General features: G+C 35.1%; 1 protein-coding gene across 10 annotated transcripts in view; it reads left to right on the top strand.

Moving 5' to 3' along the window:
• The window catches only part of PPFIA2 (PTPRF interacting protein alpha 2), a 328,145-nt gene that overhangs the window by 275,250 nt on the left and 37,530 nt on the right, over window positions 1-15,365 (top strand). For 9 of the 10 annotated variants that reach the window (XM_084507292.1, XM_084507288.1, XM_084507290.1 and 6 more), the window contains 7 exons: window positions 171-262; window positions 4,861-4,996; window positions 5,482-5,702; window positions 8,274-8,511; window positions 11,282-11,311; window positions 12,167-12,297; window positions 12,813-12,967. In XM_084507292.1, coding sequence (XP_084363418.1) covers window positions 171-262; window positions 4,861-4,996; window positions 5,482-5,702; window positions 8,274-8,511; window positions 11,282-11,311; window positions 12,167-12,297; window positions 12,813-12,967 — 1,003 coding nt within the window. The remainder of the gene's footprint in view (window positions 1-170; window positions 263-4,860; window positions 4,997-5,481; window positions 5,703-8,273; window positions 8,512-11,281; window positions 11,312-12,166; window positions 12,298-12,812; window positions 12,968-15,365) is intronic. The other variant, XM_084507291.1, reaches the window with a different exon arrangement.

The raw sequence follows: 15,365 nt of genomic DNA, 5'->3' as shown, positions 1-15,365 counted from the left end.
TGCATATGTCATACTAGCAATAGACTTGAATGACTTCGGTGCTATTTCTTATTATACTCAGTGTTACATTCAGTGTAATTTATCTTTCTTGTTTAGCCTTGTAAGGTTAATATCTCAGAAAGTTAAAAGTACTTTGGATCACAAGTATATCTTAATTTTCTGATTTCCAGGAAAGACTTGCAGAAGAAATTGAGAAACTGAGATCTGAACTGGATCAAATGAAATTGAGGGCTGGTTCTTTAATTGAACCCACATTGTCAAGGTAATATTTAATGACAAAAGTTTCCTCCCTTTGAATTGAAAGAGAACACAGACATAAGTGTCAAGCCTTTACAACAAGAGTGCATTCAGGCTACATATAATCATGTATTTCTTTAAAAACGTTGGATCTGTGGAATGATTATTGCTGTGGCTTTTCAGTTTTTTCATAGGTAACTGGGGCTTTATAGCAATGAGAATACACTGAAATATTACTCTGATTAAGGAAAGTCTTTGAAATTATGGAATGTTTTTAAAAACATAGCCAAATACCCATTTTCTCTCAGGATTCTGTAATAACAAAGTTGTAACCATCATTGTTAATACTAAAGCTGCTCAGTATATTTAAGACCATATTTATTTTTTTGTTGTTGTTATTATTATTAGCAAGAAGTAGCACAGCTTTGCCTAATGTATAGGAAAAGATCACAAAACTTGAACTAAAGATTAAGGCAATATTCAGAGTGTTCTGACAGTAAGAGTGTTCTGACAGGGCATTGAACATTGTCTCTGTGGTGGAAAGCAATATGGGAACAATAGTGAGATATGTACTGTAGAAACTGGACTAACAGCTGAAATGAATTTATTATTCTAGAAAGGCAGCCCTTCTTGCCTAAATGTATGCCTAAACCTCAACTTGTTTTATCATTTGGAATAATATTTTTCACAAAATCATAGAATATCCTGAGTTGGAAAGAACCGCAAGGATCATCAAGTCCAGCTCCTGGCTCCACACATTTGGAGTAGTGTTTCATTTCTAATACACTTCCCCCTCTCTGGAACAGGGAAGTTTCAGCATTAAATACTTATCCTTCTCAGTCCATATTCAGTTCTGTATTTGCAGGAGTTTGTTCTTTCAGAAGAATAATAATGAAGCTGGGCAGCAGATAAATATCTGCTGCCAGAAATGAACCTGAGTTGTTTCTTATTATCTACCAACTTGCTACAGAAGTACCAAGTATTTATATACCTCTGTACATACTAAGTATGTTATCAAAGCAAAGATCTATTACAGCAAATATTGTACAAACTTAGAAAAGACTCATTGCCCTAATAGGTTTACAACATCAGAGGGGAGAGACATACAGATAGATTTAAAACAAAATGAATCAAAAGATTATTGCCTGGCAATGTAGATAAAGAGTTTAAGACATTTGTAGCCCAAGACCAATTGTTATCAAGATTTCTTATTAGTATAGCAACAAAAACAAGTTGTAAGGAATTCTTTAAAAGGTAATATCCTCCTCCCCTCCCCACTCTCCCTACCCCCACACCCCCAACATTATGGAAGCCCCATGATAGGAAGCCTAAGGGAAGGTAGACTGATAGCTGCCCAAAAAGAACATTTATGACAACAGTATGAACTCAGATGTGTGCTCTACCCAAAACCAAAGTTCTAAAACAAGTTCACTGTCCATGAAATTTTAACATCTCTGGTTTGATTTCTGTGACACATGCTCACATTTCAGGTATTCCGGTGCCAGATATTCATTTGTTTTCTTGCAGTATTTATAAAAAACAAACAAATGGTGTTAGCCTTTGAAATCCATCATTATTTTAGCTTTGTGAAAATATTTATAATACCAGGCAGTAAGTTAAGTTTCTCCATGTGCTCTGTCAAAGTTCCTTTATTTGGCTATAAAGTAACCCATTTCAGGGCAAAGGGGTTGCTATTTGATGTTTCTGAAGAGATAGTTAATCATGTTTGTTCTTGCTTGCTCTGATGTGGAGGGCTTCCTACTAAAAAATGTAGTCCTCTGTATGTATCTGCAGGTACATGGAGTCCCTGTAGCTGCTAGAGGTTTTCATGCTTTTCCACTATCTTCACATATCAATTTATCAATTATCATTTACCATTTATCAATTAATAGTACCACAGTTGTAACATTGGATTATTATTTTTTTTTAATTAAAATGGTGTGTGAAATTTGAGATGAATGCTACAAAGTGCCAATATTTTTTAATTCAAATTAAGTTCTTCTTAAGGAAAAGTAAATCTCTCTTTTTAGAAACAGAAACAGAACAAGAGACCAGGGAAACAGTCTGCTCTTTTCAGCAGAGATATATGTGCTTTTGTGAATGATTTCCTTCATTTAGCTTTTCTTATGTCCAAGATTAAAGCTGTCACTTTCTCCAACATCTTTCCCAAGTGAGAAAATTGTTTTAAGAACAAAACTTATTTTGTTTCCCAAAACTGATTATTAACATTGCTGTGAACCTTGTAAGTTGTAAATATTTTCCCAAGTTTAAAAAAATAAATAAATAATTTAAGTAGAACATGAAACTAATTTTATGCTCTTATAGTGAAATGTCAAGCTTATTTAAGGAGTCACTATAAAAAAAATGTGATTGGTTTAGTATAGTATTTGTTACACTTCACTTTTCTACTATGAGCATACTATTCATATATTTTTATGTGGAAATTGGTTATATGTTAAGAGCTAGAAATTTGACAGGTCTCCACTGCTATGGTTGAATGCTTAAATGGTGTACACATCCTTGGCTCTTCCGCATCTTCTATGCAATCCGTAGTCAGGTTGTTTCTAATAGCACCAAGTAGGGAATTCTTACTGCTGCTATTTTATCGAGGACAGAAAGGCCAGTGACCACTATCTTCAGAAAAGAAAAGATATGCTGACATCATCGAGTATATGCCTCACCACAACATCCCAAGACTTAACAGGACTACAGGAAAAATTTGGGGTCAACTATCGTTATTCCAGAATATTTCTGAAGTATGGGCTATTCTTCTTGTTGGAAACAGAGCTTCTGTTTTCAAAACCATAGTCATGTCTTGAATATATTTTTATGGAAAATGTCTTGGTACTTGTTCTTAGGTTGCATCCCTCATACCAGTTAAATTTCTCAAAAGTATCATCAAATAAACATAAATCATTCATAAACTATTCTATGTATCACAGGGCAGTTCACTAATATTTTTATTTACTAATATTTTTATAATGCTGAACTGTAAGAATGTGTTATAGATAAACTCACTCTTGAACACGTATCTTTCTTACAGTAACCTCAAGCATCTTTATTCAGGGAAGTAGTAGAAGAAAAGTGTACAGGACAATATATTCAGCAGCCAGTTCTGCTAACTGTCTTGTCCTAAATTCTGCTTGTTTTCTACCTTAATTTTCTAGTAAGATCTTATAATTTTCTTATAATAAGATTTCAACTTCTCACGTTTTTGTTTTGATTTTTGTGATATGTTTTTGTCATTTATTCTCTGATACATAGAATCATAGAATGGTTTAAGTTGGAAGGGACGTTAAAGATTATATAATTCCTGCCATGGGCAGGGACACTTTCAACTATACCAGGTTGCTCAAAGCCCCATCCGACCTCTCCTTGAACGCTTCCATGGATGGGGCATCCACAACTTCTCTGGGCAACCAGAGCCTCACCACCCTTATAGTGAAGAATTTATTCCTTATATCTAATATGAATATAGCCTCTTTTAGTTTAAAACCTCTACCCCTTGTCCTATCATTACACTTCCTAACAAAGAGTCCCTCTCCAGCTTTCCTGTAGGCCCCCTTTAGGTACTGGAAGGCAGCTGTAAGGTCTCCCTGGAGCCTTCTCTTCTCCAGACTGAATGACCCCAACTCTCTCAGCCTCTCTTCACAGGAGTGGTGCTCCAGCCCTTTGATCATCTTTGTGACCTCTTCTGGGCCCATCCTTCTTATATTAGGGACCCTAGAGCTGAATGCAGTGCTGCAGATGGGGATCTAACAAGAGCAGACTAGGGGGACAATCACCTCCCTTGACCACACTCTTTTTGATGAAGCCCAAGATAAGGTTGGCTTTCTGGGCTGCAAGTGCATGTTGCTGACTCAAGTTGAGCTTTTCATTCACCAGCGCCCCCAGGTCATCCTCCTTAGGGCTGCTCTCAACCCATTCTCCACCCAACCTCTATCTGTGCTTGGGATTATCCCAACCCAGGTGTAGGACCTTGCACTTTGCCTTATTGAACTTCAAGAAGTTTGCATGGACCCACTTCTCAAGCCTTTCCAGGACCCTCTGCATCCCTTCCTTCCAGCATGTTGACCACACCACACAGTTTGATGTTGTCAGCAAACTTGCTGTGGGTGAACTCAGTCCCATCGTCCGTGTCACTGACAAAGATATTAACCAGTGCTGGTCCAGTATCAACCCCTGAAGAACACTACCTGTCACTGGTTTCCACTTGGATATTGAGCTGTTGACCACAGTTCTTTGAGAGTGACTATCCAGCCAATTCCTTACCCACTGAGTGGTTCATCCATCAAATCCATGTCTCTCCAATTTAGAGACAAGGATGTCATGCAGAACAGTATCAAAGACTTTGCACAAGTCTTTGGTATTTGATGTCAGTTGCTCTTCACTTATCCATCAATGCTGTAACCCCATTGTAGAAGGCCATGAAATTTTTCAGGCCACCAAATTTGTCAGACAATAATAATATAATCCACATAGTAATATAACTCACATAACTTGTTTATTAAAAAAAATCCGTGTTCCTCGACTGGTCATTGGATTGTTGTTTTTGTTATTATTACTACCACTATAATTACTGCATTTAGTCACTCAGTCTATTTCTTTGACTCTTTCTTTCAGGCCTCACCTTGACTCATCAACAGAGTTGAGGTATTCTGTGGGCTCACTGGTTGATAGCCAGTCTGACTATCGGTCAACTAAAGTGATAAGGCGACCTAGGAGGGGACGGATGGGAGTACGCAGAGATGAACCAAAGGTTAATCCCCAATTTCTTTTCATATATTTCCTAATAAGAGCATGTTTTTCAAGTTAATAAGCTTTTGGTTTGTGTATTTCCAGAATAAATAAATGAATACTTACATATATGCACCAAGTTTTTTGGTGTTTTGTTTTTTTTTTTAATGTTTATATACTCAGATATGAGTATTGTACTAAAATGAAGGCAGAAAACATTGAAAATCAGACATCAGAGTTCAAACATGCTTGATTATCTGTCTTTTCTCAATATCTTCATAATTTTTCCTGAGAATTAACTTTACACAGCATTAGAAATTGTGTGAAAATACTTTACATCCTCTGCAATGCCAAATGCCTTCTTGCTGTAATACTGCAAGTATTAACAGAGAATTAATCATTGAATAAGTATTCTTAAATGTTAGTTGCTTTCCTTTCCCATTTTATAGTTCAGCTTTGCAATTGTTTTCCATGGAATAAGCCGTATATATCCTAATTCTTGGTTAGGTAAAATCACTTGGAGATCATGAGTGGAATAGGACACAGCAGATTGGCGTTTTGAGCAGCCATCCATTTGAAAGTGACACTGAAATGTCTGACATTGATGATGATGATAGAGAAACACTTTTCAGCTCCATGGACCTCCTGTCACCAAGTGGCCATTCTGATGCCCAGACTCTGGCCATGATGCTTCAGGAACAGCTAGATGCAATCAATAAAGAAATCAGGTATGTAACCTTGAACCAGCTGTGGTGGTGTTCTTCTTTACAGCTTTAAGGTCTCTTCAGTGCATAAGTTCAGATACCATTCATAATGATTAGGGGACCACTTGTACATTTAAAGGATTGATAATGTGTCTGCTTTTCCTATGAGAGTGTTTGTTGTGTGAAAGTAATATCGTTTTCTTCAATTCCCAACCACACACCAAAAAAAAAAAAAGTTTACTTTCAAAAAATGTTTCATATAGAGAACTGCTTGACAATTGAAAAGAAATACAATAATAACACTTGCCACATTTGACAAATCTCCCTCCATAGTCCTCTTTTCATATTTTTGTTTTTTACCCTGTTCTGCATACCTCTACCTGCTCACTAATGACCTCCTATCTGAAATACTTTGCTTCAGTGCTGTTCATGGTTTCTTCTGGTGATCATTCCTATGTTACATCTAATAGAATCCATGTTTCCAAGACATGGTTTTGATTTTGTACGGAACCACAGAATGTGATTTATTTTTTTGCATGCTCCAAGGTTGACTTATAACTCTTGGAAATAGGCAGTGAAATGAATATGCCTTGCTAAATTCTGTGCAAATGTAATGGAGTGATAGAGAATCCAAACTACTTTAATAAAGTAGTTTTTATAAACGAAACCATGTTTTAAGCTGAAAACATTCTTACGTGTTTTTCATGTGTAAGATAACCTTTAAAAAGCCGGTATGTCAAAAGCACCCTCTCATTTCTGTAGAAGGAGATGATGATGTTACTAAATGTATTAGTCACTTTCAGGTAATTTTATAGACCGAAAAAGTATGTTTAGAAATATAATCAAAACCAGATTACCTTCTACCAGATCTCAAATTTTCTTTGAGCAAGGTATCTTTAAAGACAAAACTCTACTGAAATTTGTGGAATTTGAATAACTTTTGCATTCCAAGGGAGACTTTTTGTTATAGATCTACAGCTTTCAGTTTTCACTACTCCCAGAATTTCTTCATTCAGATGGGATTTTATCCCATCCTTTATTGCACCTATCAAGAAAGAAATGTAGAGAGAAATTTTGTTGTTGGGAGGCTAAGTCTCATTAAAACAGTGTATTTAGAGCATGTGTAGAACAGAACTGTATCCGTAATTTTTATTATTACAAAGTCAGTACTGTGACCAATTCAGGAAGCTGTAGATTCAACAAATACATGTATATAAGTTTTAAAGATATTAACATGTTAAAAATTTAACAAGTAATTAGCAACCTGGTCTAGTGTGTGGTGTCCCTGCCTATGGCAGGGGGGTTGGAACTAGATACCTTTGAGGTCCCTTCCAGCCCAAACCATTCTGTGATTCTAACTACATAATACTATAAAATATTTTGACAAAGAATTGCACGTAAAGGTAACATAGATATTATTTGTTCCATCTTGAGTCAGATCATTGTTTTATTAAACAGAGGATCTTGACTTAGGTGGTAGGTACAGTTTTATGTGATGAAAGGAAGAAAAAGGAAGAAAAAGCCTTTTTTGCTGGAGCTTGTGTGAGAGTTTATTTCCCCTACTGATAAGCTTATACTGGTATATAGGCTTTTATTACCATAACTAAAAAAGCAAGCCTGCTTCACAGATTCAACATCTCCATGCTTCATATTTTGTCATTTTACTTAGATCTCTCATCCTTTTCCCTCTTATTTGCATAAATAGATTCCTTCTAATGTGGGTTTATGAGCAAAGTACATCTAAGCAACACTAAAGAATCCAGTGGAAAGATCCTGTTGAAGCTTTGTATGTCGAAGAAACTAGTATTTGTCGCCAATAAGAGCTATTATAACAAAAATCACTTAAAAACATAATACTTCAGAAACTTTAATTTTTTCATCAGTTTGTAGGGATGAAACATAAATTGTTTTGCATGTTTTCTTGTTGTTTTTTTTTTGTTTGTTTGTTTGTTTTTAATGTGGATTATCCTAGCAATTCCCTTCTCAAAGGCCCAATTTCATTTGACTTTGAATTTGTGTTTATGCTTTAATAACAGAAAATCAGATGAAACCAACTTAAGAGTGGAATTATTTTTCTATGGTAAATCAGATTGTTAACTCCCCCTCTCCTGCACTTTCTCATTTGCAAAGAAAGTGGTCTTTCTGACATGTCATACATCAAGTGTTATTGTTGGGCAGATTCTTTCAATTGTTTTTGAGGGTAGAGGAATTAAGAAAAAGGATTTTGTAATTCTGGTGATTAAAAACACCCTTTTCAATATTATTTTGGGGTTGATCTATGAAACTCATGTTTGATTTGTTGTTTTTTTTTCTTTTGGATCTCCTTTGAAACAAAGTATTTTTTAGTTATTTTTTAGGATTTTTGGGGGGTATGCAGAAACACAGGAAGAAATTATAATGAGAAATTAAAAATACAGTCAGTAGTGGGCATATATAACCTCTGTTGTACATATATATTGTATGCCAATGTGAGTCTCTGTGCATATGTGAGACAATGATAAGTACCAAGGAAGAAAAATTTGCTTTCAGAATCGGAGAATGCCTTTAGAGTACTAATTCTGGCCTAAGTTGAACCATGTTCTTTTATTTCACAAGGTTAATCCAAGAAGAAAAAGAGTCAACAGAACTGCGTGCTGAAGAGATAGAGAATAGAGTGGCCAGCGTGAGCCTGGAAGGCTTAAACCTAGCCAGAGTCCACCAAGGTACATCCATTACTGGCTCAGTGACGGCATCATCACTTGCGAGCTCATCTCCTCCCAGTGGACACTCAACTCCTAAACTCACACCTCGCAGTCCAGCAAGGGAGATGGACAGAATGGGGGTAATGACACTGGTAAGAACCTCTGTGATGCCCATTTTAGGTGTGATATTTCTAGCATCATCTTTTCACTGATGGCTCATCTCTCTAATTCTATATTTGCCTCTCTGTCATATGAACAGGTAGTAAATTCCTTAGAATATGGACATCTGTGATTTTTTTTTTTTTTTTTTTTGCTATTGTGTTTTCTGAGCACTACGTGATTCACCAGGGACATCCTGATCTGAGGATCAAGGGCATTCAGCACAAAGGCAGTGGAAATAATAAGAAACAGAACAGATCATTATAAATACTGTAATTCATATATATGTGGAAAATGTTTTGTAATGAAAAGCTCTGAAGTGATATAGTTATTACACAGTGGGGCTATTGGCAAGTTTAAACCTCCCGGAATGTGTAGCAGGCATTAAAACCTCATCATACTTGTACCAGTTTGTATGTATTCTTCATGACAGTATATTAAGCACATGAAATAGGTGCTTCTTTTTTTCCAATAATTCATTTAACTGGTATATTTCAACATTACCAATAGTTTGCAATACCTAGACACCAAATTATCATGCAAAGAAATTCTAATATTACTGTACCTTTACATACACATTCTGAGATATGTCTATTCTGATTTGAAAGGAGATTTTCAAAAAAAAATAATAATAATAATAATAATTTTAGTTCTAGATGAAAAGGAACTGCCCATAGTCATGTAAGTCAATGTAGCATGTGTCAACATATTCTGATGTTCAACTCTAATATTGATAAGAAAGCAGACAGAGTGTGGTGTTCAGTGTGGGCTACAAACTGAAATTTAGAGCCTGAGTGTATTCATCTACTTAAGCACTAAGAATAAAATCAAAGCAGCCCATTCTGATGATGTCTGATATACAGCGAGGAGAATAGGATACATGTTACCCCATTTATTTCTTGCTGTTTCTCTGGTAATCTGAACATCATCAGTGTCCTCCTACAGTCCATTCCTGGGAAGCAGCAGCAATGGTTCTATGTGGAGACAAGTGTCCACTGATGGGGCCTCTCAGCAGAGGGGAAAAGAGCTTTGATTTCAATCAGAAAGCAGAAATTAACTCTCCTAGCTGAAAAGGTTCCCTAGCTAAGAACAGCTGAGAGTGAAGCCCAGCTATTCATCCCCCATGTGGCTCCTACTCAGGTGGGAGTATAATTTTTTGTCTATCTTCATCTAGTTGAGTATTCCTTCCCTGTCCTCTTTCCGGAAACTGACAGGTACTTGTACTCACATGAATCTATTTGCTGCCTTCTTGGGAACTAAAGACAGCAGCTTCTTATTGTGAGAGGAGGTCATGGCTGGCAGGTGTGACAGACTGAGGCACCATTTCTTTTTTCTCTCCCTGGTGTTCCCACTGCTGAAGAGCAGAAATTAAGTTGGTGGTGGTAAAAACCATTGTTGAGAAGGTGGATGTACAGGCTGCCGTGGTGCCACCCACTTAACCAAAGCAACACCTTCCTCAATATGCAGTTTGACTCTACCCACTGTTTAAGCTAAACAATTTGGCTACAGATTAATGGCAATGATTAAATTGACCTCCCAGTTGGCACCTGTGCTGCCTAGTTGCCTTGATTTAGACAGTCAGTGTGTTCATCAGATTCAAATACAAAATGGCAGTATAGACTCTACATTTCATGTTGCTACGGCCTCACTGGCATCCAGCTATAGCTGGACTAAAACTCAGATACATATGTATGAATTGCAGCTAGACTCTTGACATATCATAAACCATAAAAGTAACGCCATACAAAGCACATACATTGATCATTTCAGTACACTGCCCCTGCACTATTTTAGCAAGAGTTGAATGTTGAATATCTCATTACCTTCCTGTCTGGAGACAGACACAGCACACTATCAGACATCCTCCAAGTGGGAATACATAAGCTGGGGAAGAGTTAAGTAATAGTCTGGTCTCTAGAGCCCAAGTTACCAAATGGTCTGGTAGGGGTAGGTTGGAGGAGCAGTATCACAGGAGTTTCCACATCTCAGGTCTATGCAATGAAACATTCTGTAATTTCTTCAGCTCTGTTTCTATGAATGAGACATCTAACAAAAAATAAAAATGAAAAGGAGTTGAACAAAGCACATTCTATCAGATTTCTACCACCAAATAATGCTGCAGTACAGAAGACAGGTGAATTTGTATTCATTGACTAAAGATGCCAAGCTCATTAAGACAGGGTAACTGGAGAGAGATACCACTTTTTCTGATGTGGTATTTGCTGATATTTTAGGTTTATCCTCGGTGAATCACTTATTAGTTTATAATATTATATAAAACTGCAAATATGTTATATATATATATGTATATATGTATGTTTGGGGGGATGGGGTTAGTGTAAGGTTTTATATGAAAAATCCAAAATTAAAAATTGCCGTCATAAATTTGGAGTATCCTATTCTTTGCTAAATTTATGAAAAGAAATGGGATTGTAACTTTGGGAAAAAAGAACTGCTTTCACAGATGGTGTATTTATAAAGGGTTATCTTACGTTATGACACCACATTTATAATCAGTATACAATATTGCCATATTATATATTAATATTAAATTATTAAATAAATAAAAATTATAAAATTTAAAATAAAAATATTTTAATAAATTATTATTAAATTGAAAATATTGATTTAAAGTCTTAAATTAATTAAATATCTATTTCATGATTCTGAATGTCAGAAGAAAAAGTGTGTTGCATTGATATGCTCAAATAAGATTTATTAATCATTCCTTTTTGTTGTTGCTGCTTTTGTCACCAATTTAAGCCAAGCGATCTAAGGAAACATCGGAGAAAGGTATGATACTGGCTTTTTAAAAGCTTGGGAGAGTGCTTTTGCCATATTCCTCTGCTATTTAAATAAGTGGGTTCCTTCCCAGGCACTGCACCCCTTTCACTACTTTTCATCCAATACTTGAACGTAGTCATTTTAAGACTACCTTGAAAGGCTTGCAGTGGTCACTGCTACTCCAAGAATCAAGGCCCAGTAGTGATACTTTGCAGGAGCCTCTACAGAATACACTTAAAGGAGATACAGTTAAAAACAAAGTGTGGGCACACAGTCAGATTGCTTGAAATCTTGCGGAGCAATATAAAGGTATTTGCAGAACTGGATCTGAATATGGTAATTATCTTTACATGAGAGGAGACAGTATTCAAATTAAATTATTATTTGTTGTGACAAAACTCCTTTTTTCATGTTTACTTTCAAGTACTCTGACCATTCACTTAACAAGCTGCAGAGGGAGTAGTCTTGTTTATATATTTACCTTCTCCCTTACTTCCCTGAGAATTTTGTTTACATGAATAATCCTGCTTAATGAAAGAGGCCTGCTCATGCATAAGGTTATTTTCATGTTTAGACCTTTACTGGATTAACCCATTTGGGATAAAAGAAATTAATTTTGTCTCCAAGTGTACTCTCTGTCCTTTCAAATATGTATTTCAAGTGGCCATGTTTAGACAATTTTGTTATTTCCCAATGTCTTTATAAACAATAAGAATCCCTACAATTTGCTCAAAAAAAAAAAACAAAAAAAAAAAACTGCCCTTGAATCCAAACATGCTTCAGTTCAATTGACAAATTTGTGAAATGTATGTTGAAAAATTCATGAAAAGCCATTTGGCTCTCAATGTAGTATCTATCCCCCAGATTGCAGTAGTTGAAGAAGATGGGCGTGAAGATAAAGCCACAATCAAATGTGAAACTTCTCCTCCTCCAACACCCAGAGCTATTAGAATGACACATACCCTTCCTTCTTCGTACCACAACGATGCCAGAAGGTAAGATATCCATACCATGCATCAGTGCAACACTTTTACCACATAATACTCTCTTCAAATCATGTTGTTTACTCTAAAATGTCCTTATCTCTTCATGTTTCTTCTTGGTAATTTTTTCCCGTACCATGAAAGAAACCTTTGCCTTTATCTCTTATGTGACCTTGACGATATTTGTCAGTGCTAAAACAAATGCTAGATATTTCTGTTTTAAGGTGTAGTTTTGATCACTACTAGAAGTAGTGATCCTGCAAATCCTAGAAAGACAAATATGAGGAATATCCTGTATTTGTCATCAGTTCTTAGCAAATTAAAAATATTTATTTCCAGTCTCATATTGCTCTACATATTACTAGATCACTTAAGGAGCAAGATGTGATTATTAATTTCATTTGTGGAAAAATTGTTACTAAATTATAACCAATTCATTTGTTTGCAGAGCTGCTCAGAAGAAAATAAAATTAAATAATAATAATAACAACTTGTTATCTGTTCTATTTCTTTATTATCACTCATAGTAGTTTGCCTGCTTCATTGGAGCCGGAAAGCATTGGTCTTGGCAGTGTCAATAGCAGTCAGGACTCCCTGCACAAAGCTCCCAAGAAGAAAGGAATCAAGTCCTCAATAGGACGCTTGTTTGGTAAAAAAGAGAAGGCTCGACTTGGACAGCTGAGTAAGAAATTTGTGGTACCAAGTCAAGGTTACCACTTCACAGTCATTTTTCCATTTCTAATTTTTGCTTCTTTTCAGTTTTCCAAATTGCTTTTTGTTCTCTTTACTCTGGCAGAACCTTCCCATTAGACTCCATTGTTATCATTAATTATATGTCAGGAGTTTGCTATAACTGTAACACAAATGAAAGAAGACTTCTGACACAAATTACTAGCACAAATTACAAACTACTACCCTCTTGATTGAGCCTGCCGCTTCGCTACTTTCTTGAATTAGACTGAGTATTCTCAAATAATCAAACATAAAGAGGAGATAAGAGAGAATTAAGTATACACTCTACTCTAAGGGGTGTAAGTATGTGATATGGAAAATCCTTGCAGGTGTAGTTGCCTTTCTCACTGCAGTGTGTCAATAGATATCTGCTAGTGCCTTTCACTGCTGTCCTCCCTGTACTTTTGCAATTAGCTATGCTGCCTATGGCAATACCTTGTTTTCCTCCTATTTCTTTTTGCCCTTTTCCCTAGCCAAGATCTTTGTCTAATTCATGCCTAGCAAAATTTTTCTTCTGTGATGTTTCATGAGATATGTCCACACCAAATGCAAAAAACAGTCATGCCTCAACTTTATTTAACAGGTATTTAACTTCATTTAGGTAGAAAAAGCAATGGAAAGTTAAGTCACAGTTAAGGCACAGGCTCATAGTTTATGTACCCTGATCTTTAGCTGCAGTCTGTATTGCTAGGCTATCTGATTTAGCTAGATTAAGAGTAGCGTACAGGTGCATGCCACACAGACATAAATATAGTAAAATAAAATAGAAATAATATCTCTTTTCTACTCACAAAAATGTCAGAGTACAGCTTTGTGAGGCACTAAATTTTTATTGGCATGTTGACCATATAACACCTACAAAAATTTTTAAAGGTTTGCAGTAAGTGTAAATGCTTAAGTGATGCATAGGCCTGAAATAATAATAAATTAAAATATAAAAATAATAATACCACCTAAATTCATATTAATATATGATACTAATGAATACTAATCACAACTTATGCAACTACCAAACCCATTAATAAAATCCTACAACATAAGATTATGCAAAGTTAGGATCAAAATATCAGAGAAAATATCAAAGGACTGAGCATTCTCCATTTACACCCCAACCTTTTTCCTATTTATATTGTGTTCTTTAAAAAATAATAATTTCTAATCTTGATTTAAATTCGTTTTTTCCTCACTACGGTAAGAATAAAACTGATTTATTCAATCATCTTCATAGTTTAATGTACTTCAGGATCCCATTAAATGGATCTCTCAAATACACCTGCATGTCGCCATCTGCATTAATGGAGAATTTTATAACTTTAGTCTGGGGTATTAATTCAAATTTACATTCTATAAAATCAGTTTTATTAATACTGATGGATTATGTATAATAATTTGTGATTTCACAGTAACTCAGGAACACGGAGGACAAAGATGTAATAAATATATTGGTCTTCCCTGCAATTCCTCGATATATGAACACAAATAAAATAACACCTTTAAAGATTGCCTCAGGAGCAATATAATCTGGCAATAGATTAATTTCTTATAATAGCCAACATGATTAATAAGCCATATGCATAATTGGATAAAGCCTGTTTGTAATTCCCAACACCAGTTCATGAAATTACACTATTAGCTATTAGTGAAGATTTGCAATTAAATGAATTTTTTGTGACAACCATCTTTTAGCTCAGTAGCAAAGATTTCAGTACAATGCACATTTTAATTAAGCAAATTAGATTTAGAAGCATATACAAAAATTTACAGTAACTACAAAGAACAAAATATTTTAAGAAATTAAGAGACATTGTTGAGCAGCTGAATTACAGAATAGTTTTCTTCATCTTAATTTTTAAGATAACAAAAGACAAAAAATCTTGTGTAGCAGTATCCATTCAGTAATTGTTTAAAGACAATAAATAAAAATTAAAATAGTGGTAGTAGTTGAATTAATTCCATGATAGGTTCAATATCAGTGCAGCTATATAATTAATAGCTCTATTCATAGTAAAATAATGTTACAAAAACCTAAATAGTAAGTCGTATCATCATTGCACTGCAGTTAGTATATTTATATGTTTTTCATTACATAATTCTTTAATTAAAAATCAATAAATGAATATGATTTGATTCTTTGTTTAAACTTATTCTGATTTGATATAGATACAGACTTATATTTATGAATATGGAAAATACCTTTTATTCAATAGAACACTGAGTAGTACAGAGGCAAGAAACCTGATTTTGAGCCTCAGAAACATTAATTTGTTTTGTTATGTGCATATTTGTACGTGCACACAATTATGCTTAAAGGAACAATTTAAAAAATCATGGCAATGCATGGGATATTA

This window comes from Aythya ferina, assembly GCF_964211825.1.
Source record: "Aythya ferina genome assembly, chromosome: 1".
Lineage (NCBI taxonomy): Eukaryota > Metazoa > Chordata > Aves > Anseriformes > Anatidae > Aythya > Aythya ferina.
This window is presented reverse-complemented; position numbering and strand designations above follow the sequence as displayed.